This window comes from Chionomys nivalis, chromosome 14, assembly GCF_950005125.1.
Source record: "Chionomys nivalis chromosome 14, mChiNiv1.1, whole genome shotgun sequence".
Lineage (NCBI taxonomy): Eukaryota > Metazoa > Chordata > Mammalia > Rodentia > Cricetidae > Chionomys > Chionomys nivalis.
In genome coordinates, this window is record NC_080099.1 from 51,437,374 (window position 1) to 51,463,968 (window position 26,595).

At 42.0% G+C, this 26,595-nt stretch overlaps 1 protein-coding gene across 1 annotated transcript in view; it reads right to left on the bottom strand.

Annotated features, from left to right (window-relative positions):
- The window catches only part of Pik3c3 (phosphatidylinositol 3-kinase catalytic subunit type 3), an 84,555-nt gene that overhangs the window by 29,452 nt on the left and 28,508 nt on the right, over positions 1–26,595 (bottom strand). Inside the window, exons 8-18 of the mRNA XM_057788901.1 lie at positions 26,267–26,371; positions 25,522–25,614; positions 19,823–20,008; positions 16,872–17,026; positions 16,401–16,491; positions 14,081–14,148; positions 7,951–8,056; positions 6,479–6,595; positions 3,862–3,993; positions 2,135–2,263; positions 1,506–1,575 (exon numbers count right to left, since the gene is read on the bottom strand). Of these exons, the coding sequence (XP_057644884.1) occupies positions 1,506–1,575; positions 2,135–2,263; positions 3,862–3,993; positions 6,479–6,595; positions 7,951–8,056; positions 14,081–14,148; positions 16,401–16,491; positions 16,872–17,026; positions 19,823–20,008; positions 25,522–25,614; positions 26,267–26,371 (1,252 nt within the window). The remainder of the gene's footprint in view (positions 1–1,505; positions 1,576–2,134; positions 2,264–3,861; positions 3,994–6,478; positions 6,596–7,950; positions 8,057–14,080; positions 14,149–16,400; positions 16,492–16,871; positions 17,027–19,822; positions 20,009–25,521; positions 25,615–26,266; positions 26,372–26,595) is intronic.

Genomic DNA, 26,595 nt, shown 5'->3' on the forward strand with positions numbered 1-26,595 from the left:
CTGCTCTCAACCATGGTTGGGGTAGGCTGCAGTGGAGAGATGCGGAGTAAGTCAAAGTGCTGAGAATAAGGGACGGAGGGCTCAACCATAACTAGCACATCTATAACTAAAGTCCCTACCAAGGCTCAGTGGACATCTTTCAAGAGGAGGTAGAAAGAATGTAAGAGCCGGGAGGTGGAGAGAAGTGCTGTGACATCCTGTCTTCTGGACACCATACAGCTAGCGCAATCAAGAACTCATAGCAGCTGCAGTTACCTGCACAGGATCAGCTGAAATGCAGGCAGAGATGAGGATGACCTCCAAGCCCTGTTCCTCTCCTGAGGAGCTATTAGCAGTGGATAGTTGCTGAGAAGGGAAAATCTTTTATTTTTGAAGATGTGGCCGCAGGTACGTTTCCCATGCTCCCCTGGATGGTCCACACCCATCCACCCACTAGACTTAGTGAGTTATTGAAACAAAAACTAAACCAAACCAAACCAAAAACAGATGTCTTAACCGGTTGGTGTGTTAGGGGGTTTGGAAGGAGTAGGAAGGTGAAATGTGGGTATTTATAGGGTTATATTTCTTTATGTATATGTATGAAATTCTCAAAAATAAGGAAGAAAAATAAAAACAAAAAAGGCGCCGGTGCCATGTTTTCAGGAAGCAGAGCTTTAACAGGTGACGCTTTATAGGAAATGAATCGTCACATACTGATCATGACACCTTAAAACCCTGAGACAGAAGGAGCAGAGACACCGGAGAGGTCCACCACAAAGATTATGAGACGGGGGCAGTTGACAAAGAGACAGCCAGACACAGGGCCTGCCATCAAGGCACAGCTCAGTCAGGTAGCCTTCTCTGTCTTTATCCCAAGAGCACATAAAGCTAAAAATAAACTTGTGCAGAAAAGCTAAAGAGGCAAGAAAAAGCACAACGGTACTTTCTGGAAGATTGCTCTAAAGAGAAAAAGAAAAGAGGGTGACATTGCTGACCAGATGTGGGAGCGGAAATGGAGAGCTGAAAGAGTAGGAGTGCTGATCTATAGACTCTACAATGAGCAACAGCCAGGCTCAAACTGTCCAGCTTCGCAGAGACTATGTATACACAAAGGTGCACGTCTGCACACTCATGGACACACTGCAACATGCAGCAGGCACTTGCTGAGTGACATCTGCAAGCCAAGTGTGCTTCAAGGCCTTTCTGGGCCACAGGAACTCCCAAAAGGACCATGCAGTCAGATAGAGGAAAATCTGTGAACTGTGAAGGAGGAAACCAAAGAGGTGGGTGCGAGCATAAAAACACAGAGGAGAGGAACACAGAAAAGGGGAGAAGAGGAAGAAAGGAGGAGAAGGAGGGGAGGGCAGAGGGGAGAAGAGAGGGAGATGGGAAGGCATTCCGACATGGCTTCAGAGCTCTGAATAAGCTAAGTCACTCTCTAACCTTCTTAAGGATTTTCGGTTTAAAAAGGAAAAGCATACTGACCGGAAACTGAAGAAAGTGATCGAGATGTAGAATGAACTCACCATGTTTGGTACTAGTGGCTAAGACCTTATAAGGTGTCAACTTCAGATCCAGATTCTCCTTCCGTAGCAGCTTTTGATTGAAAGATAAAACACAGTAAGTGAATGTAAAGACTGGAAGCAGGTTCATGGACACAGCACAGCACAGTCATACAATGAAGACAAGCAGAAAACTTACGGGTGGTACCTGAACTCTCAATGTCAAAATGAACTAATTTGTTTGGGTAATGAGACACATTTTCACCTAATCTGAATATGTTATACGCTGTCAATAAACATCACTGTTCTTCCTAATGTTTCATGCTGACCTTCCAGGGCACAAAGTGACACAGAAGGCAGAAGCAAAGAAAAAGGGGGTCCATGTTTCTCTAAAGGTCAGAGACTGGGACGGTACTTGGCAAGGATCTAGTTCGTTAGACGGCTAAGTCTGAAACTGTGAGAACTTGGGAAAAACCACTGCACGTGCCTTCCCACTAGCCATGAGAGCCACTCTAAAGTGACGAAGAGAAGCTTGTTCGAGGTAAAGTGGAGACTGCCGAGCTGTGTAGCACCGTAAAGAAAGAACACAAATGCTTGTATGTCTGTGCACATGACAAATGAGGCACTGTTCCCAACAGGGGACTCACGCTCACCTTGTCCATCAGGGAGATGATCTGCAGGATCAGCTGGTCTTGACGCAAGTCGTCACCGTGCTTGAAGATAACTGGGTATTTGCCTCCGTCTTCTGTCTTAAAGAACAGCTGCGCAGGCATCAGAGCGCTCTGCAACAGAAAGACACCACCTGAACACTGGGTGGAGATTAGTGAACAAAGATCGACTCCATACAGAAGGAAATGCTGACGCTCTGCCACGCATACAGGGGCACGAGGCCTTAAGAAATGAATTGAAAGTCAGAAAGAAACTCAGGGTGCCAGGCAGGGAACTACATGCAAGGTAACAGACAGGAGACTATGTCATGGAAAGATCAGTTTTTTAATTAGACCAGAACAGACAGGAGTGTAACCAGATAGCGGCAGAGTGACCCACACAGACTCTTCAAACTGTTCCTCCTCTGTAAACCACGGTTACCCATCTACTAAGACAGCAGGAAACCTCGGGGCCTAAGCCTGACACTTCTAGGGCCAGATACAGAGCTGGCTTTGGACAGATGTTCACCTCGTTGTTGTGCTGTCAGAGACCTACTGGAGCAATGATGTAAAAGAATGCCACTCAAAATCGTGCATCAAAGACAAGAATGCTACTTTTTTTTCTTTTTAAATGTATACAGTGTTCTGCCTGCAGGCCAGAAGAGAGCATCAGATCTCATTATAGAAAAGAAAGAAACAAAACAAAAACTTTTAAGAGTACTTTAAAACAACAGATGCTGCCAGTATGGCTATGTTGTGTGCTGAAGCTCTCAGCAGCTGTGTGAGCTAGGGACAGGGTGCTGACACAGCACTAAAGGCTCCTGTTGTGCCTTACATGGTCTCTTCTCCCAGGTTCGAGAAGCTCTTCCTCACCTGATATCAAAGAACATTGGTGAAGCTTAAGGCTGTGTGCTCCTAGAATCACAAACCTTTACCTAAGGGTCCCCAGATTATCCTGGATGCCTGATTAGTCTTCTACCTGTACAGTCAGTAGCAGTGAAAAGAACATTTGGCATAGTGCTTAGAATAAAGGCGATTGCTACTTAAAAATGTAACCAAAGAAATATGAATATACAGGAATGAGTATTGTGCTATTTTTAAAAAAAGGTAAATGGGTCTGATATCTAGCCACTTGAACTTACGAACTTTGAATATATAATGTAAGCCTTGAAATTTGCCTTTAAAAAATACCCTATATGAAATATAGTAACTGTGGTTCTGACTACTTTTCAAAGTAAATATTAAAAAATAAAATTCCAGAGAAAAAAAATGATATATTTTCATAGAAATGTCTAATTGAAACAAAAAAGATCTTAAAATACAGTAACGGGCCAGAAAGAGAGCTCAGTAGTTAAGAACACTTACAGCATTTGCAGAAGACCCAGGTTCTATCCCTAGGATACACATGGTGGCTCACAGCCATGTGTAGCTCAACTTCCAGAGGATCTAAAACTCTTCTGACCTGAGGGCACCGGATACACAGGCAGTACATACAGACATACATGCAGGCATAACACTCACATAAATAAAATGCATCCAAAAATAAAAACACCACAATAATGTGAATAGTAAAACATACGGATAAACAATAACGAAACAGCAACTGTTAATCTAACATTTACAAAGAGAAATGCGGTTTCTCCCTGAAATGTTTTCACTTTCTAAGGTGGCAGTTCTGCTGCATTCTCAATCATGGGCTCCAGCTGTACACAGGGATGACCTGTCAGACTCACCTTGAACAGGGTGGCTGTCTCTGGGATGATTCCTCTTATTTTCACCTGAGGCTCTAACGGCAATGGGATCAACTCCACATCCGACAAATTCATTTTTTCATTATCTCCAAGCAGCGCTTGAAGTCTCTCATTCTAGAACAAATTAGAAAGGAGTAATGAAAAATTAGTCCACAAGCACATAATACAGGCCTAAAACCGGTTCTAGTATTATTTGCAAAGCACATAAAAGTATCTGAAAATTAGCAGCAACAAAGGCCTGCCCTCAAGGCAAGAAGCAACCAGCACCTACACTGACAACCCACATATTGTGTGGGAGTCACTTAGACAACCCTCCTTTTCACAAGGCAGTTTCTCATTCCTGGTACTGGAGTTGTTTTTTTTTAAATCTATGGTTCTTGCAGAGAGCACTGTCAGTCCAAGTTACTTAATTTCAAGACATACACACATGTGTATGAGTATGTTTATATAAAATGGGCATGTACATCTTATACATTCAGTATTATATATTGTATATAACTTTAGGTAAGTATAAAAGAGGCTTTAGTCAGCCTTAGTGTTCTTTGCCCTATTGCTGGAGACATCACACACTCAGGACACATACTCGCCTTGAGATGATTCTGACCTGAGAGACTCTTTCCTCGGGTCTGGCTTTAATGTTCCAGGAAAAGCTATGTAAGCTGCCAAGGGAGAGAAGCAATCAAACAGTCCTACCCAGATGCAATAATTAGGAGCCGTGTTACCATCATCACATATGTGTGTGTGTGTAGTATATGTGTGTACATATATATCCATACGCAGGTATGTGTATATGTAACAATCAAAGGAAAGGCAGCTATCAACTCGCGGGGATGCATGAGAGGATTCAAGAGAGGGTAACTGGGAGGGACTTAAGGGAGGAAAGGCAAGTAGGAAGTGATATAACTTTATTTCACTTAGCAACATTGAAGTATATGGAAACACATGAATATGTATGTATGTATTTCACTCGAGCATGAAGCACAGGGTATACACGCAGACAACCGTCTCTTATACACAACCCACTTGGCGGCAGCAGCAGCAGCAGCATGCCTGCAGGAAGCACCTCCTGATGAAAAGCCGGACTTCTTCAACAGTGACAGGGAATGCACTTTCTTACTGCAGCTGAGGGAGAACCAGGAATGGACATTTCCTTGTCCAAAGGATTTACAAAGCTACAGAGAAGTGCAGTTTCATTTAAAGCTTAATTTAGCATGACCAAATATTAGTCAAGTATTACATTATGCTACCCCAGCGCATCTTTTTAACTTTAAGAAGAATATTTAATTACTTTGGAGGAAACTGCTACCTACTCCCGATTCTCAGTTTCATGAGCTCACAGACACACTGGACAGAGCACAGACCTCAGAATCTGAGCAATCCGAGTCGTCTTTGACAGACACTAAAGCTCACCTACCCAGCTTTAGAGCAATCCATTTTCTCTGAAGTCAATAGAATCTTGTAGTCTTTAAATAGGCAAGTCATGCTTTAAAGAGAGAAAACCTGACTTACATCTCCAGAGCTAGAAAGTACCTCAAGTATGATTCATGTATAAGAGGGGGAAGTTCTAGAATCAGCAAGAACTAGCTGGTCAAAGAACAGTATTTAAGGACGACCAAGCACAAAATTACTTCCCTTCAGTAATACTCCAACGCCTCTAAAGTTAAAACCAATTCTTAACTGGCAGAGATCTATTTAGGTATCTCGGTAAAGGTCATGAATAACACTCCTTCACAAAATGGATGGCAGATTGCTCACACAGAATCCAACGCTTGCCATCCCTTTACTGCTTCCCCGGGTTTTGCCCCTCACTGTTGCATCAGACTAAGCAATGCTGCTGCCAAGACCAAAGGTCCAAGCTGTGGGCATGGCCACTGCTAGGGATATGCTAGGGATTGCTTCTCACTGTGGGGACAGGCATGGCCTATGGTGGTGGGCAAATGGCACTGGGGATTTCTTTATTTGATCATGGCCTATGATCTTCTGAACAGCAAAGACTTCTGCTGGCCAGAGCAGACAGAAAGAAAGGCGGCACTGGCTCTGCAAACTTCTCCGTTCCTTTGTTTTCTCAAAATGTTCACACAAATGATCTTAGTCTCTGAACAGCTAAGGTTCTAAGATGAGAGACAGCAATGCAGTACAGATGAAATTATGCTTTAAGATAAAGAGTTCCGAAACTTACTAATTGTGTGACACTGGACCAACTGATCCCTAAATCCTATATGCCTGTCGTTCCTTATAGCTAGGTCATATTAACCTATGATAACCACCACGCCATATTAACATATGATAACCTACAAAACAGGACCCCAATATCATCAGTGCTTCGGGCTTCTGGGACTATAATTACCCATAAGAAGTTACTATAAAGCCAGGCATAGTGGCTAATGTCTTTAAACTAGCACTGAGGAGGCTAAGGCAGCAGGATGAATTCAAGGCTTGTCTAGGTTACACAGCAAGTTCGACACTGTTTCTAACAGGAAGCAAACAGTCAGTGTAAGTTTGTACAATGTGCCATGCCAACAAGACCAGAATCAAAACTCAGGATTTCAGGATGTGAAGCCACTCTTAGCCATCAATAGGAAGCGACCCCGTGGCTTACCTTTTTCTTGCGATTTCCACTCTCCCGCTGCACGGCCTTCATCAGGTGCACCAGCCGGTCCACGAAGGTCTGCTGTGCGGCCAGCAGGGAGCGCATGACTCGGACCGACTTGTCACCCTGAGTGGGCAAAACGAGGAAAATCAGCTCTACCTCCACAGGGGGACCATTCCCTTTCTCTTCTAAAGCGATAAAGACTGAAACAGACTAGTTATTCTGACTGGGAAATAATGAGAAACCTGCTGTCTAGTGCAAGCGGCACCAACTGGCTAGGGCAGAAAACTACCTGGGTCCTCAACAATCATTAGTCAAACCATAATATAAATGACCGTGTGAGAGGACAGGATTTATTCACCCCAAAATGCTTCTACTTATGGAGTTAATAAACAGTCTGATTCCAAAAAATGTTTTAAGAAAAAAATCTCTTTGAAAAGGGAAAATACCGAAATGCAGCAAACATTTGTTGAGCAAAATGTCTAAAAAAAAAAAAAAAAGACGTCACCACATAGTAATTCCAGTCCATAAAATAATATATAATGCATTTTCCCAGCTACCTGAAAAGTGAAAATATCATCATTTAAACACACGGATGCTCAGGGAGAGAGCAAGGCTATGATGGGGTGAGATGGAGGCTCACCTCTCAGTGAGTCTGATGTGACTCTGAGAGCTGTACCCAAGCTTAGTCTATAAGCTGTAGTTTAGCTTTTCAAGAATGTGAGACAGGAGACACAAGATACAGCAAAAAGATGCCAGGAAGCATCTCAGCAGCAGAGCTGGAGAGTACCATGTCAGCTGCTTTTCTTTCCCCTTGCGCCCTCTGCTGGTCTGACTTGGACACTGCTTTAAAGAAGCAAAAGCAGAAAAAAAATGGCCCTGTAAGATCAGGTAAACTATCTACTGAGTTTAGATGAGAAAAGAGGACAGAAATGTAAAATTAAAAGAGCAGGGATTTACTCATTGTTTTTTGTTCATGTAAAGATTATTTAATAAAAGTCAAAAAAACCCTGTAAGGGTCAGAGTAAATATTAGTTCTGTCCAGTTTCCTATCTAATGATTCACCTATGCATTTCAAACCAGAGCAGCCCCCACACACTAGAAAATGAATAGCTATGCTTCAGCAATTTATTTATAATCATTGAACTTGGGATTTCAAATAATTTTCATATGCCACAAATATTAATCTCCTTTATTTAAAAAATAGGTTTATTTACTTTCATTTTATTTGTCTAGGTGTTTTGCTTGTGTATAAATCTGTACACAGCAGGCAGAGGGCAGAAGAAGGTAGGGTGTCAGACCCCCTAGAACTGGGTTGTGGGTGGTTTTGAGCCGCTCTGTGATGCTGAGAGGTCCTCTGGAAGAACAGCCAGTGTTCTTAACCACTGAGCCATCTCCATAGCAACCTCTTTTATGTTTTTCTCAGCTCACAAGATCACTGTGAACCAGATCTAGCCAGCCCCGGTGCAGCTCCTGAGTACCTTCAACAAGGCTTGGCTGAATCTCCTCATGACGTTCAGGTACATCTCATGGGTCTTTGGATCTCTCTGCTGCGTGTCCTGATCTTCACACTCCACTATCACGTACCTTCAAAACACATATAACATGCTCATAGGATGAGAAATGAAAGATTCATCGAGTAAATACTTGTATATTTCATTAAATAGATTAAAACATGGTTATAGGAGTTAAGTGTGGAAAAGAAGTGTTTTGTCTCCATCCCTTTAGAAGTGAACACTAAGCAACAATATAAGCAGCCATCAATCAACAGGGCTAGCATCACTCTGGACTATGCCTCATGTTTCCTATGTGATGCCATGGAAACACGCTCCACTATGCTATAAAATACCTGGAAAACTACTAATGTGTTCCTCACTCGGTGAAGCTTGCACATCCACCAGTAACAGTACAATAAACACATTACTTCCCCATCTCATACTTGGCACAGCAAAAGGTATTCTTACTCTGAAAACCCCCTGGAGTTATCTTTTTCTCTGACATAATTTTGCAAAATGACTAAAAGTTCAAATTGATTTTTCTCTCTCCAGTTTCACTATTCCTCAAAAACTCTATAAAATCTAGAACGTTTCTATTATAAAAGTTGCTTTAGATGGTTAACAAAATTTGCTTTCCTAAATCTAAATTCCTTGAATGATAACAAAGGTCACACATACATAAATAAGCTAAGTGAAAGGTAATTTAATGAATGTTAATTTAATGAATGTTCTGAGGGGAACAAACCATATATATAACATAGGGGCAGGAAGTTAAAACGTAGAACCCTATGACACTTAATAGTTCTTATATCTATATTGTTTAAATAATAATGTTAAGTTGTAAATCAGCTTTAAATCACTTTCAGTAGGCCATGATAAACAACCATTCAGATCAACCTGTGAGCTTTGTCCACAGTGACCTGTGGAGAGCAGGGGAGGGTGGAGCAAGTCTGATTCTATCATTTGGGAAGCAGAGTTATTAGTACTGGCATGGGTTACATGAGATCAAGACTCAAAACTGGGAGTGTGTGCGTGCGTGTGTGTGTGTGTGTGTGTGTGTGTGTGTGTGTATCAGGATGGTACATCTGGTTGATTTAGGATATAGCTTCCAAAGAGTCCATATATTTATATTCATTCTTCCTCCTCCGCCCTGCACCCCATCCTGTGTATGTGTATGCCTGTGTTATACGTATGTTCAGGAGCATGTGTATTAGTAGACACACATGTGCGTATATGTGGGGGTCAGAGGCAGACTGTTTTCCTCAAGTGAGGATTTCTCACTGAACCTGGAGCTCACTGATCTGTGAGGCCAACAGGCTGCTGAACTCTGGGCATTGGTCTCTGTCATCCCTAGGGGAGGCCAAGTGTCCTCCACTCACCTGGCTTCCTATGTGTATTTGGGATCCAAACTTATGCCTGAACAGCACACACACTCTCTACAGCCCGGGCAGAACTCTTTCTATTCTGCTAAGTTTACCCAATTCTACTCCAACTTCAAAACCACAAGGAACTTACAAATTCTTGAACTGGTAACATAGGTCAAATGTCAAGTCCTGGACACATACTGTTATCCATTACACTGATACTAGAAGAATGCATTTAGCCACTGAGAGGATGAACCACCTAAGAGTAGAGAGCTCATGTGTCTTGTTCTCCACCACACCCCTGCATGCTCATGTAAGGTATAATTTCCACCTTATAATATGATTTGGTTTCATATTCATCCAGGGTTTTTTCAAACACCACAACTTTAAACAAAGATACTGCAGCATTTTTAAACAAAATATATAAAATAAACTTACCAAACTGGAATCTTTTTTCTTTAACTACTGAACACCCTATCAATAAATCCCCTATGATTTAAGGTGAATTTTTTTCATGTAGTAAATAAAATTAACAAAAATTGTTTTCTCAAAAACCAAGCAGGAGACATGTCTCAGTGACATGAATAAAAATGGGTAAGGCATGACACAGCCAAATCAAGGGAATGCAAGGCCAGGCTAATGCCTATGCTGCCTGTGGGCAGTGATGGTTCAATGTCCAGAAAGGCATCTTTAGCTTGTGGTCCTCCACCTACCCCTAACATGCCTGTGCTCAGGTACTCAATGTAGTCTGCTGCTTCCACTAAATGCTTCCAACTAAATACTTATGATGCCTCTGCACCAGCCAGCCCGCCCGGCCCCACCAGGAAGTTCAAATTAACAGCACACTTCTTCAACTCAAACAAAAAAATTCTTATTCCTCAACTTAACCACCTTCAAATTTTCTTTAAAACACCGTCCCGATGCCCCACCTCCAACAGCAGAAGCATCAGCATCCCCCTTTAAAACAGACTGTGCTTCCCTGAGTTTGCGGTGTCAGCCCCATCACCCAGATGTGCACTCGAACTCCAGACAGGTTAGTCCCCTCTGGGGCTGCTAAGCACCAACTCTGTGATTTAACACATATGGCAGCATCTGCCAAAGACACCTTCCTTCCCTGTGTCCCCATGTTCCCAGCCTCCGTTCTGTCACCGCGATATCCTGTCTCTCTCACGAAGTCTACGCACCGTGCTTCTGGACTTACTTTGTAAGTGAACTCTTTTAGACAACTTGTCCTGGCAACAGCTCCTTGTTTGTCACTGCCCCACGTGTTTAACTCTCAGCACCTTCCTAGGTTGTGAAGGCACTGGTGGAAATGCCATACCTCAAACGCTTTCAGAGACGGCTGATATGATCTCACAGACAGACAACTGTTTTAAAGAAGGTAAGAGCTGTCCTCTCTCCTCTTCTCAGAGCTAAGCTATACCACAACAGCAGACGTTCTTGAGGTCTGGCATTTCTAGAACAGTGCTGCAAGGAGTTGAAGCATGACCCGAAATCATACTACATCATCCTCTACAAGAGTTGTAAACTACAAATTAATAAAAAGCAGCAAGAACTAGCAGTGCTTTATAGAACATCTACAACCTCATCAGACACAAGACTCTTTAGATTATAATTAATTCCATCTTGCCCAGTAGTGTAATGCATGCTTACGGTCCCATCACTTGGGGGCTGAGACAGGCGCAACTTGACTTCTAGACCAGCACAGACTATGAAACAAGATCTTGTTTCAAGAAACAATGAAAACAACAACAATAAACCAGATTGGATTCAAACTTCAGTACTTCATACTGCCCACATCTCAGGTGCTCAGAGGGCAGATGAACAGCTCTGAGGATCGTCTATCAAGAAAGACGGTTTAGAGGATGGCTCTGTTGTAGAGGATTCAGCCAGGACCCACACGATATAAGCTCATATATTTTATTATGGTATTTTAGAATGTGTGGTCACCCGAGGACTGCAGATAAGAATGTCAGAAGAGAAGAAGAGTATTTTCAGACTCCAAAATCATCACTGTGATCTCACCAAATTTAAGCCTGCCTGCCTAAACTCATGGCCCCACCACTGTTATAATTTTGTTTCTTTTCCTATGCACCTAAGTAGCAAACTCATCCACAAACAAGCATGCCCATGTCTGCAGGCCTCACCACTGCTCACTACCTGCTAACTGCAGTGGAAATGGCTACAGCGTTTCCAGAAATTGAAGGTGCATGATCTCCATATTAAACACCTTTCTAGGGCTTCAAGTCAACGCTCTGCTAAAGAAGAAATGAGTCATCTAACATGCAAATGAGCATCATCTCCACAGACAGACGAGGACAAAACACCCGGCGTCCAATCATTTCACAGTTCGCTGTCATCTAAAGGGGGAAAATGACAATCTGGCCAGGCACTCAACGTAAGATGGCACCAGCGGTCACTCTTCCCTGGAAATTTCATTTTGTGGAGTAACTAACTTTTATTACTTTCAAAGGCCTCAGAAGCTGGAGAAAACATGTCACAGCGTCGAAAGTTTACCTTCCTTTCCACACTGCAGTGACTATAAAAATAAAAACCTGTAAGGATTTATAGATTCTGATGCCAACATTTTACAGACTACAGACAGAACTGCCCTCTGTGGATTAAAATGTGACACTACTCGTTTTAAAGGGGCCGTCCGCACAGTTACTAGCCCGTCAAGGCTTTAGCTAGAGCAGGAATCCTATTGAAACCACTGGAAAACAAAGAAAAACAGCAAAGAAACCCAGAGTGTTCAGAAGAAAAGAGGACATCAGCAAACTGGAAATTTTCATTCATCTGTTAGGTTAGAAGAAGCTCGGTGAGGTTCTAAATCCTCACACTTGGTTCACATTCAGAACCTTCATCACTATAGAAAACCTAGAAATTGTTTCTCATATAAGTATCCTACACTCACAAAATAGCAGTGTCTGCCAAAGTCAGGCGTCACTATCAGTCGTTTTTCTCACCAATGAATATTTCTAAATTCATAATGTGTAGAGTTGGGGCTGGAGAGATGGCTCAGAGGTTATGAGCACTGATTGTTTCTCCAGAGGTCCTGAGTTCAGTTCCCAGCAAGCACATTGGTGGCTCACAACCATCTGTAATGAGATCTGGTGCCCTCCTCTGGCCTGCAGGCATATGTATAGAGTGTTACATGGAGAGCTGTTACCTCTCCGAAAATGAATCGTTCAATGAATTAGAGACAGAAGAGAGAAACCCACATGGGGTCTGAGTTGGAAGTAATGCTCCCAAGAGCGCGAAGAGGGGCTGCCCATGTTTTACGCTCCCTGTAAATTCTTTTGTCATTTCTTTTTTAAATATTTACTTAGCTTTTCACAAGGAAATGCTTTTTGTAATAGTGTGAACAGAAGTACACTAAAGCATTCAGATAGGAATGCAAGGAACATTAACTGTAGGTTTCTATTAAATCAAAATAGTGATTTAGCAATATGAGAATTTCTAAGTAAACTCTTAAATGGAAAACAGGCAATTAAAACTAGACAAAATGTTCTGCAATGTATTTTCAAGGGCATCCTAATACTTAGTGTGAAGGGAATATATTTTTATGAATAATACATTCAACTGCTGAAGTAGACACCTGGAGATACTTGGCTTTCCAGTAGTTCAGTCATTGGGCAAAGGGAAAACTCACAGGTCCCATTGGAGAAAATTACTCATGTCATAAAAATCACTGGTATTAGTCTTTCTTTGTGGCAGAGAAAACCATAAAGGCTTAGACAATATTGCTTATGCAGGCCAGGCATCTGCGCTTTTTACAAGCACTCTGCTTCTCTTCCTATCTGAGAAAGGAAAAATTAGCTGAATCTTGATTCAACCCATACAACAGGGTTTTCAAACCCAGTCTAAAGTAAGATGGCATTTAAATTTCTTCAAGAAAAGGAAACTGTCTTATGATTACTAAAAATGACAAGTTTTCAGAATGAACATGTATTAACTTGTGTTATTTAAATTAAGGCCATAAATTAAGTAGAGAATTGAATCGGAAATCATTTCTATGGTTAAAAATCCAACTTCCTGTCCAGCTCGCCCTAAGATCCTCTGCAAAAGTGAACAGGACTCATTTGTCCTCATTTAAACCCGTGATATTTCCCCACTGTTTCAATGTATTTATCAATATGGCCTCTGCCTCAAGATTCTAGAAGGAGAGGGAGCCATACTTCACACTAACTTTGGTACAGGAAGTGACCTCTCTGGACCTTTGTTTTACATTGTTTTCATGCAAACCATGATAGCTATCCTTTAACTACCCAGGGAAGAATGGAAAACAGTTCCCGAGACCCTCTGCAAATGGCAAACAATCTATCCTAATCAGTACCTGCCAAGCTCAGTTAGAGCATCCTTCTGCGTCAGCCTCTTCATCTTTAAAATGAGAGAATGTAATTTTTAATTTCAATTGCCATTTTTGTAGGATTCTAATTGTTTGGTAAATAATGTAAAAATACACTCCTAAAAAGTAATAAAATATTACATACTACTGAAATAACCACAATGACAACAAAAGAACAGACCAAACTGGGGAGGAGTCACCAGAGGCATTCACAGCATAGTTCTGAAGGTTAGCCGGACGAAGAATATGATGGCACCGACTTCCATGAACACAGCTGATGCCGATGAGCAGCACAAGCACAGCACAGTTGGTGAGGACCTTTATTGTAAGTTTTCTGGGTTTACAGCATGAGCAAAGTAGTTCAAAGGAGTGATACAAAGCAAGTAAAATTATTTTCACATACCAGTATAAATAATTAGCCAGTGTTGAGTTCTTACAGGCTCTTGATATCAAGAAGGTACATAGATCTTGCTGAAAAAATTAAAAGAAACACATATCACCATCTGTTACTGACAGAAGGAAAATGAGAGGTCCTAAATTATGGTACAGATTTTCATACCTGAAGTTATGGTACAGATTTTCATCCAGCCATCTATCTTTCCCATCCATCCTACAATCTACCCACTCCAAACAGACAACAAACCAAGACAATACATAAGAGGTCAAGGAGTTCCTTGTTCTCCTGATTAATATATTTGGTAATCATTGTCAATAAAGACAATGAAAAAGCAATCATGGAAATGGTTTCAATGGATCTGAAAAGACAATGGTAAAACCATCACATCTAGGTCAACACAAGATGACCGTGCATAAAAAGGCCCTATGCTTGGCATGAAGCTCAATTACAGTGATCAGTAAAATAACAAATTTAAGAGATAAACAATGGTCAAAATATTCAACAGCTGTTGGGTACAATATAGAGTGTGAACCGAGTATGAAAAGCAGAGAATATCCATACCCAAGAAAAGATTTTTAACAGGAGCATATGACAGGCTGATTGACATTTAGTTAGTTCGAGTGTCTGAAAAGTACAGACCTGAGGTCAGTTAAAACATTTTAAGAATAGATTAGAAAGTGAAGATGGCAAGTAAAGCAAGGTAAGAAATGTCTGAAACATAACTAAGAGGTTTGCGATGAAGAGGAAATGAGAAAGATAGAATTGACAGTAATTTCCAAATTTCTGGATTCAGTAAAGGGGTTCCTTTGTTAGATGCATTTAATTAACAAAGAGATTAAAATATTTCAAGGAAATACCTACAAGCAGGCATAAAACAAACAAGGGGAACCCTCACAATTCCCCCTTCTCACAGGGAACTTTCACTCTGTGACGGACATAACTGTCAACGTGACATAAAATCATGTGGAAAGAGTCTAAATGAGGATTTTTCTAGTTCAGGCTGAGGGCATGTCTGCGGGGGATTATCTCGGGTTATATTAAATGAGGAAGGAACTCCCATCCACTGTGGGTGGCATCATTTCCTGGGCAGGAGATCCTGAACTGACAGAGGAAGGAGGCAGGTAAGCACAAAGATGTCTGTATTAATTGTATTAATTCACTGCTCCCTGCACATGACTGTGGCCTGGCTGCTTCCAGTTCCTGTCACTGACTCCACCACCCCTTCAAAGCTGGACCTGCCATCCTCTAGCCAAGATCTCAGAAACCTAGGGTTTTATCATTTTTTACATTTAGCTGATCGTATAAACTGATGTCTTTCTTGGAGTAGAAAGAAACAAGGAGAAAGGCCAGAAGACACGGCTCAGGTGTGCAGAAGGAGAGACTGGGTATCTCAGTCAGGAAAAAGAGGTGTGACCAACATGAAGGTGCTGGTGGCTTATATACTGTTAATTTTCTGAGGCTGAGGAAGAGGGGTGGCCACCACTCAAAAGGATCCTACTGCTCTGTGATGGATTGGATTACATGAACACTACGAGTAGCAGTCAGCCCCCCAAAATTTGGTTTATCAGTCACAGGAAAAAAATGTCAGAAATAGATAAAACTGTTTAAGCTACAATATGCTTGCTAGGTAGTAAGCAGGGTGACATTCTGAACACAACATTTACAACCTCATCACGTCACAGCATTCCCTGCATAAGGTTCCCAAGATGTTCACCTCAATTATTTCAACAGCTTCTAAAGAAAATCCCTGTGCTGACCTGCAGGCCCGACACGAATGACACCTGCTTCTCCCTGAGACCGCCTCTTTTCCACGCCCATGTCCTCACTCTGGACCGGCCCCCACTGTTTCTCAACATACACACAAGGGCTGGTGCAGGTTCTCAGATAACTACTAGTCTAGGAGAGCTGCTTCTCTGTTTCCCTTCAACACTGAGTTCACCTGCCTGTATAAATTAAAAACATCTGCTTAGTGTATAATTCTACAGAATCATACACTTCTATGGTACAACTACAAATACTGACTATTGCATTAACATTCATTAATATATGAAAACGAACATCCTGAGTCTTCCTGATAAAATATTTGAATTAGTTTATTTTCATTTTACATATAAACCTATGTATATGCTCAGAACACCAATAAAATGAAACAAGTAATATCCAGCATATTACATGAGGGGGAAGGTCACTACACGTACCATAAAGTCAGTTACTGAACAAAGTTACAATGGTTAGTTTACTAATCAAAACAAAGTCTTAAAGAACAACACAGAACGTCAATAGACAGAACCTCCTGCACCATAATTTTGCAAAGCTTTTTACTCACCTCTAGATTTTCTCCATCTGAACCTTCTTTGGATTTCGATGCCGGAGGAGGGGAGGACACCGGAGGAAGAGGGTTGCTTAGAATTTGGGAGCTGAAAGTGGATAAGAGATAAGCGAGATGCAAAACCCTGCGTAATCATTTTATCTCCAAGCAAGGGGCTGCTACTGTTTTGGAACTTTCCAGAGGAGAAAGCAATCACATAAACGAGTGTGGAACTGTAAGGCTGCACAGCGAGGAGGCTGACTTGTGACTTTAACTCAGTTCTTTTGAATAGAAGGCAAGAATGGTCTCTAGGAATCTGTGCGTATATATTCTTGAGTTCACTTGGTGAGTTTTAGTTAGAAAAGCAAGAGTCTGTTTGGTACATGAGGGGAGACAGGAAAGGAGACAACAATATAAATAAAAGAGCGAGAATAAGTGAAAAGGGACAAAGTGTCACATGTAAAAATAATCTTCCTTGAAGAGCCATACCTATCTACATCTGCAGAACTGATTCCAGAATTTGACAGACTTTCTGACCCCGAACCCTGACTATCTTTCTTCGTAGGCTCCAAACCATTCTTTATGTCATCAAAGTTTTCGTATTTCAGAGCTTGGACCAGCTGCAGTAGGTACATCAGCAAATCCTAGAGACAAACGAATAGAGAAGAGATTGGCATTAGAAGGTGAAAGCACACTTATAGACTCGCTTATAGACTCACACTATAGACTCACTATAGACACACTATAGACACTCTATAGACTCACTTATTTCTAGCAGCTGGGAAAAACACTTGACTTGCATCTCTACCTCTTCCGTTTGTTGCCACTGGGATGTTAGTTTCTAAGCTACGGAATTGCTGGGTGCATCCTTGCGTCTTTACTTAGAAAAGACCAGGGCAGCAAAGACTGCAGAAACAGTCACAACCATTAAATAAGCAAGAGAGGCTGGAGAGTGTGCAGCACACAGTAAGACTGGAGAGTGTGCAGCACATAGTAAATGGCCAGCGGATGATTTCTCTTCTTTTGTCTAAACAACAAAACAAGAAAGCAGGAAAGTACTAAAGGCTTGAAGCATCTGTGTCCCGGTCTGAGTCCCCTGATGCTTACTGCAGTCAGGAGGAGTCTGGAACTAAACAGGCCCTGAGCCACTCCTCATCGGAATGTTCTCTAATGGGAAGCCTCGAAGTGGTGCTCACATTCAAACACTTATTTTTTTCCACTTGTAGAGAAATAAATTAACAGGAATACCAAGTAAACCACTTGCTCTTCCTTTATATAGTAACACGCTGGAAAATATAAAATTCCTCTACACATGGAAGATGGAAGCTTTTAAGTAAAATGAAGAAGAAGCAGGGGAAAAACAGATTTCTACCCAAGTGAATAAAACAACTTCCCAGGAAGCACAAGAAATATGTATAGCTATCACTGCCTTTCCCCAGAACGGACCAGTCCATGCTGCAGAGAGCAAGGCTGCAGTGAGAGCTCTTCCCCGCGCCTGCAGACAGGAGCCATTGTCCATGCAAGCACATGCGGACTTCCCACGCTCTTCTGCTGCCCCTGCCTTTACTGGTGCTGAGCTCTCTGTGTGGAATACAAACGGCTCCTCCAGTGTGTCTCCACCACCATTCTTAATCAGTTCTCAAACAGAACTTCCCTGTCTGAACCACGGAAGGGTGAGAATCAATACTCTAAAAATTCCTAAATAGAATTATTAAAAAATTAAATTCTTAAGCATATTAAGAGATATACTTTATGATTATGAGTGGTAAAGCTCTAGGAAAACATATGGCAATGCAATTTGACATAAGAGCAAGACCCAAAGAGGATGGTTTCAAGAATCTTTCCTGACATAAACATACACACTTTCCTGATATAAGTACACCCACTCAAGCACAAGTATACACAAACAAGAACCAGTCTGAACAAACTAAGATTGAATAAAACTACCACGAAAAACACTTCAGAAGACAAGATACTAAACGCATTCATAATAAAAGCAAGGCAAAGATGTACATTATTTGTGTCTAGCTGCAATGAGAGGAGAGCAAAGAGACTTGAAAAGTATATGCAGCATTTGAGAGGTCCAAATCATGCACAGGAACCAGAAGAGGGGCAGTGAGGTGACAAAAAACAAGCTCCATACAATGACAGCTTTTTATTTTACCTAACAAATAATGAGAAATAAGTGAACATTTTGTAGCAGTAACAACATAACTGTCAGACGACACACTTAATTTAAAAACTACAAAGGATTTTGTAAGAGCCGTGAGTAAAAATTCACACTGCCGTAGAAAGGGCTGAACTTCATAAAGCTGTCAATGGTCTCTTACTTCAAGTTAAGGTTAAGTACAGCCCCTTTGGGTGTCAGTGTGGTGATTTCTCAGAAATTTAGGAAGCAACCTTCCTCAAGACCCAGTAATAACACTTTTGGGTATATATCCAAAGGATGCTCAATCGTGCCACAAGGACATGTGCTCAACTATGTTCATAGCTGCTTTGTCATAGCCAGAACCTGGAAACAACCTAAATGCCCCTTGACCAAAGAATGGATAAGGAAAATATGGTACATTTACACAATGGAGTACTACACAGCAGAAAAAATAACGACATCTTAAATTTTGCAGGAAAATGGATAGAGCTAGAAAACATCATTTTGAGGTAACCCAGACACAGAAAGACAATTATCACATGTACTCACTCATAGGTGGTTTTTAATCATAAAACAAAGAAAACCAGCCTACAAACCACAATCCCAGAGAACTTAGACAACAATGAGGACACTAAGAGAGACTTACAGAGATCTACTTTACATAGGAAGTAGAAAAAGACAAGATATCCTGAGTAAATTGGGAGCATGGGGACCTTGGGGGAGGGTTGAAGGGGGAGGGGAGAGGCAGGGAGGGGAGCAGAGAAAAATGTAAAGCTCAATAAATATCAATAAAAAATGCATATAAAAAAGATTAAGATTCTTATGAAGGTTTCATAAAACAACAGTTATTATAAAGATTATTAAAAAAAAATATCCAAAAGTTAGACCTGCCTGTCCAAAAGGGCAGTTTCAGTTACTGATGGCCAATGGATACACTGATTGTGCCAATGTGAGGAAGAGCCCAGAGCATGAAAACGTGTCTACACAGAGGACAAAGCTACACCTAAAGCTCCATGGGGATGGAGACTCCTTGCTCAGGCCACCTCCCAAGGGCTCCATTAATGCCCTTTCATTAGCAAGCTCTGGTGTTAGTGGAAAGCGCTGGGGGAGAGGGGCCCATCACGTAACAGACATGGAACTCGGTTTTCCTCTCACGTCGGCCCTTGCAGAAATACTTTAAATACTTATGGAAACCTAACTATTATATCTGTATATATTTTCCCTTAGAAATCCTCTCAAACACACACGTCAGACAGTAAAGCAAGGGTACAGTGAACGTGACGTCACGCACCTCATCATCAGCCTGCCGCAAGCGGGCCACAGCGTACCGCCTCACTGTCGGGTTGGTGTAATGCGAGGAGAGCAGCTCCAAGGAATCCTCTACGTCCATAGGCTTCCACTTTCCCAGAAGCTCCAGTGCCTGCTTGGCCTCCTGGGGTAGGTCCCAATTAACACACTTCAAAAACTTTGTCAAAGCCTAGAATCAGAAAGATTGGACATTTAGGAACCATATCCTACTCCCAGGCGAAAGATGAAGGCAGAGATCTACGTGTCTCTGCCAGAGGAATCTGTACAACAGAAGCAGCACTGCAGGACACAGGACAGAAAGACACCTTCCCTGTAACTTTATAGTTTCCAGGATAAAAACACTATAGGGCACTTTAAGTTTTTAAATTTGCTTTTGATGTTTAAAAATATTGGAGGCCTCAAGGCAAAGAATAGTTGAGGCAAACTGAATCAACTTTAACAAGACTGGCAACAATCTTAGCTTTAAAACATCAACAGCATCTCACAAGAAACTCCGTAAGTCAGGGTGACAGTTCCCCAACTGGCCTCACTCAGTATCTGATCAAGGGGGTTCCTTGGTTTTGCTGCATAATTTCAGATGAAGATGAAACAGAAACCAGGATGTCTCTCTGAGAAGCAACTCTTTAAAGAGACATGCAATTAAAACAAACGCTAAAACCCAAACACCAAGACAGCTAGGTACAGGACCAGCCACAAGCAGTCTGTGTGGCAGGCGGCTGCATGTTCCTAGAAGCTTATCTCTTTGGCTATGCCATGTCCCCAAATGTGCATGTGGCTGCCCTGCAGGTGTCATTCCTGATTGTACCATCAACCCATGCTCACTTCAAAAGGGCATGCTCCCGCTGTCCTCAAGGAAAACCTGATGGCCAGGTTTCCTGGAAGCACTGCTGGCAGAACGCACAGCTCTGTTAATTCTGCTACCAATTTATCACCTACAGATTAAAGAAAGAAAGCTCTAATATTTTAAAATCCTGTTCCAACAAAACTCTACAATTTTCCCAGAAGTGCCAGCTCCATAAGCATGAGGGACTTAGCATGGGCGGTGACAACAGAAAGGTCCCTGGGGCTCAAGGGCCAGTCATTCTAGACAACTGGGTAAACTCCAGGTTCACAGAGACCCTGTGTCAAAAAATAAGCTGGAGAAAGAGGATACATGCACACTCAACTCCCTAGCTCCCCCACCTCCCCCCCACGGCAATAGCAGTATAAAGATAGACCATTATTAACTCGCTCCTTAAATCACAAATAACCTCAAAAAATTTAAAAACTAAATTAGTTAATCAGACTCTAGCTTCCAAACTGAGAAGCCTTACCAAGCACACATTGTCATTCTGTACTGAGTGAAATCCTCCCAAATCCCCAACACTGTTTTCCTAGCCCACCCGCCTAGAGCATCTGCCACATATGCTTCACGCTTGAACTTCTACACAACCACTATAAAAGTCTACTTTGCTGCTGTTCCAATACAGTCACTTTAAAACACACGTGCACACGCACACACATGGGTGAGTGTGTGTGAGAGAGAGAGAGGGAGGCCTGAAAATCAGTTTATTTTGTGCATTCTCCTCCCACCTCTCTCTAGCCTAACACTGTTTTATCACTATTTGAATTTCCTAGATATCCTAATCATGTTTCCTTTTCATCGTCAGCTCTGCTCCAATGTACCTGAGCTCATCTTCCCTAAAGCCCCACACGCTAAACCACACTTCCTGACTCAGGGAGTCCAGGTGGCAGTGAAATTCAATTACCAGGTGGGAAGCCAGGCTGTTCTCACGCCACTCTTCCTGCCTGAACCTGAACACGTGCTTACAATGAAACCAGATAACCAGTGCCAACCAAATACACTCAAACTTGGTATCTTCCTCAGTCCACAGCAAGCAGGCACTGCCCCTCATCTTTATTACCGCAATTACCTATGCTTCCTTAAGCAGTATATCACTATTCCACTTCAACTAGATGTCAACATCTTTTGTCTAAGACAATTTTAACGTATGTAAGCAGAGCCATGATATGTTAAGAGACAGTTAGGCCAAAGGCAGATAATAAATATATCTAAGCTAAATCCACTTCTGCTCTGGTTCAATACCAACTAATTGGCAACACAGAGATGACTTCTAACCTGATGTTACAGTGTCAGATGCCGCCTTCTGAAAACCAAGTACATCTTTGCTATCTCACTGAGACGGGGCCTCCCTATTACTTTTCCCCAGACAGAATCAAAAGACAAGGAATTAATAACTTCTTTAAATTACGTTTGTGTGTGTGTGTGTGTGCATCTGTCTGTCTGTTTAGATCAGAGGATAACTTTCAGGAGGTGGTTCTCTCCTTCCACCATGTGGACCCTGGGGATTAAACTCAGGTCAAGTACCTGTACCCGCTGGCAATTTCAACAGTCACAGCATTTATTACTAATTAACATTTTTTGAAGAAAGTTCATCATAAAAGCTAGCTTGGAAAATTCTAAAATCTACACTTAGGAACCTATAAGAGTCATTTCTTGTCCGATGTAAACCAAAATAAGTATATTTCATAAACATTAGTGGTCTTATCAAATGCTTATTACTGTAAACTTTTTAGTAGCAAATAAGGTAAGGTCTTCAAGATTTTTATCCAACACTCCTTAGACAGGTCATTTAGAAAAAAACAAAAGTGTCATTTCCTAGTAACTAATTTCCACACCAAATGTTGCTAGAGCCCTCCTGAGGTCAGGATTGACTCTCTTGAAGCCCAGGTGCTCACCAACCCCACGGCAACGAGGAGCAGACTGAAAGAATGTCCGTGTGCTAGTTAGGGCTGTGGCAAAGGGGCATGCGCACTCTACCCGGCTATTATCATAGGATCCACAGGCTGCTGTGTGGTGACTACTCCCGTCACTTATATCCTGAACATTAAAAATACTGTTTATTCTATGCAGTGATCTTAGATCCTTCAAGTCTGAGAACTGAAGCTCCATCTGCAGCTCTGGAAATAAGATGACATGTGCCACACATCTTATATCGCACCGGCACGGAGTTCTTTTGTGTGCATCTTCAAGTGACTGAATTCAGTGGGCAGTGACTTCTAAGACAAAAGGAAGGGTTTATATTACAAGCCTTTCTGTCAAGGGAAGTTCTGCTCTGAGAAGCTGACTGCAGCACTGAAGCCATGTTTCTGTGACCACATGACTGACTCTTCACTTAGCACAGCATGTTGAACTAACTCAAGCTCTACAGAATTCAGAATCACATGCCACTCGCTACTGAGGAGGAAGAACAGGTCCTCAGAGCTGGAGCAACATAAAATCCTCTGCCTCTTTTCATAGAGAGAAAGGATAAGACTCATCCACAAAGGGTTTCCCAAGTCATCAATAATGAAACAGAAGAAAAGCTAAGGATCTTAAGATCATGGCTAACTTAAGATCATGGCTAACTTCATTTTTACCTTTGCCTTAGAAAAACAGAGGGAATCAAGAAGACCATTTCATGAGACTGCATCACACTGGTCCGCTCTCTGCCATGAGATGACGGCTGCCTGATGCACAGCTTCCCTAAGCATCCCTGCTCTGCCCAGTGCACTCAGAAACCCTGCTGCAGATCTGCTGCTCGATTCTCCGCATCTCCACTAAACCCTTCCCTTCTAAATCACAAACATGAGCATCTCCAGAGGCAGCATGTAGACCTCTGTGGCTCTGCACTAGACTCTTATCTGTGTGAGTGATGTACAATGCACACTATGGGTCTGCCGCAGGACTGAAAGGTCCCTAGCATTCACCAGCTGGTTAAGAACACATGTGGACACATACATCTGTGCAGGTCAAACATCCATACACATAAAATAAAATAAGTGAATCTGCTTTTTTAAAGAATTAATCTCTGACCCTCAACCTAAGATAAAATACTTCAAGAGCTCCAAGAGATACAAAATTCATTATCATGGAATCACCTTGTATGACACACAGTAAACTAAAGCTTCAATCCTACAGTTACAAAGCTGCTCAGCACTAACAGTGCAGACACAACAACTAGCCTTCAGACTGGGGCCTAGTGCTGGAAGTTCACCACTATTCTCTCTCCAGTTCCTTACCAGAAGTCCAGTTCTCACGGCCTCCTTCCTGCAAACCAGCCATCTGACACTAACTCAGTTTTCACACAAGCTCCACTCCTCCGTTCTTCCTCTATTCCCATCATCTCCAGAATTTACCTGCTCTCGTTATCAGTGTAACTACATTCCTGGTCACCAAGGAGTGCAGAGACAAAGAGGATAAGAGAGAAAGGAGTCAGGATTCACTCTTCCCATGCTGTGGAAGAGGGACTTCATCTATGATGAAAAACTGTCTCCATTAGAACAACAGGAAATAAAGTACGACACCCTATCTGCGTCATGTATACAAACTGCAGAGGCAGACACAGACTCCCAACTCCACCTCCAAAGTTCATTCAGACATTTTCTAGGAATTGATACACGGGAATATGGGCCTTGGTGTATTCCCCTTTCTAGGAGTTGATACACGGGAATATGGGTCTTGGTGTATTCCCCTTTCTAGGAATTGATACACGGAAATATGGGCCTTAGTGTATTCCCCTTTCTAGGAGTTGATACACGGGAATATGGGCCTTGGTGTATTCCCCTTTCTAGGAGTTGATACACGGGAATATGGGCCTTGGTGTATTCCCCTTTCTAGGAGTTGATACACGGGAATATGGGCCTTGGTGTATTCCCCTTTCTAGGAGTTGATACACGGGAATATGGGCCTTGGTGTATTCCCCTTTCTAGGAGTTGATACACGGGAATATGGGCCTTGGTGTATTCCCCTTTCTAGGAGTTGATACACGGGAATATGGGTCTTGGTGTATTCCCCTTTCTAGGAGTTGATACACGGGAATATGGGCCTTAGTGTATTCCCCTTTCTAGGAGTTGATACACGGGAATATGGGTCTTGGTGTATTCCCCTTTCTAGGAGTTGATACACGGGAATATGGGCCTTGGTGTATTCCCCTTTCTAGGAGTTGATACACGGGAATATGGGTCTTGGTGTATTCCCCTTTCTAGGAATTGATACACGGAAATATGGGCCTTAGTGTATTCCCCTTTCTAGGAGTTGATACACGGGAATATGGGCCTTGGTGTATTCCCCTTTCTAGGAGTTGATACACGGGAATATGGGCCTTGGTGTATTCCCCTTTCTAGGAGTTGATACACGGGAATATGGGCCTTAGTGTATTCCCCTTTCTAGGAGTTGATACACGGGAATATGGGTCTTGGTGTATTCCCCTTTCTAGGAGTTGATACACGGGAATATGGGCCTTGGTGTATTCCCCTTTCTAGGAGTTGATACACGGGAATATGGGTCTTGGTGTATTCCCCTTTCTAGGAATTGATACACGGAAATATGGGCCTTAGTGTATTCCCCTTTCTAGGAGTTGATACACGGGAATATGGGCCTTGGTGTATTCCCCTTTCTAGGAGTTGATACACGGGAATATGGGTCTTGGTGTATTCCCCTTTTAGGAGTTGATACACGGGAATATGGGTCTTGGGGTATTTGCCTTTTACTACGTTTTTAAACACCGTGTAGCAAGTATACTGTCGGCTAGCATGTTTGCTTGACCACAGCTGCATTTTTAGAGTGGTTTTACTTTCCCTTGATCATTAGTAAAAACGTCTAGAGGTAAATTTAATACATAATCTATTCAACATACTTACTTTTTCTTGATTAGTAAGATAATATCTAAATTTCCAAACAAGATCTTGTTCTTCATATGTGAGCTGCTTGGTTGGTGGATAACTCACAATAATCTAAAACAAAAGATAAAGAACAACATTTACTGCACTTAATATGTATTTCCATTTCATTTAATTTTTCATTTGCTTAATATTTCTGTAACATAATTATTATGCAAGCCGGGAGAAGGCCCGCAGAGTCGACTAAGGCAAGAATGTGCTGAGGCATCCATCCAGACAGCAGTCACTAGGACACAGAAGCAAAGACGAGACAACCGTGCTCCACATGAACATCTGATTCCAGAGCTTATTTAACCCAACAAGATAGTAAGGAGGGCAAAGGGGCAATGCCTTGTGCCATAAAATCGGTAGAAACGAAATGAACCCTCCTCTTGTCCAATTAATACATAATCCTGTGAGCTTAGATACCAGTCTTCTTAAGGAACACCCCAGGGATCATTTCAAAGAACACTGACATCTGAGAACAATTACAGTTTTCTAGTTAGTCTCTATGGTGACAGAATTACTGAAACCCTGAATAGCTTAAAGAAAGAAAAAAAAAACCTGTCAAGCAACAACAACAAACAAAAACAACATTCGGCAGACAACATGAAACTGTTGAAGTCATGAGGTTACATAATTCATCCAACTCTTAAAATCATGTGTAATCGGGGCTATAATAAAATGCCCATTTAGCTGCTTTTATACAGTCTGTAAAATTTCTTACATTTAGCTGATCTCTTGTGGCAGCATTGGGTTTGAGATCGTGGTCAGATGGTCCACTTCTTAAACTTCGAGCAAGCTTGTGGTGTTTGCTCTCCACTAAATTCTCCTGTAAATTATTTAGACACACAGAGAATGTAAACCTTACAAAAGACAAGTGTCAGAAGTCAGAAATAGCAGAGTCCTTTCTTAAAGTCATATTATGAAGTCCAGCTATAGCCAAATAAATTCTTTCTTCCTCAAGTTGCTACTGTTCCTGTGTTTGTCACAGAAAAAGCAAACAGGGACCATGCAACCCTACTCAACAGCCCCATCCACTAGCTCTTCGCAGTG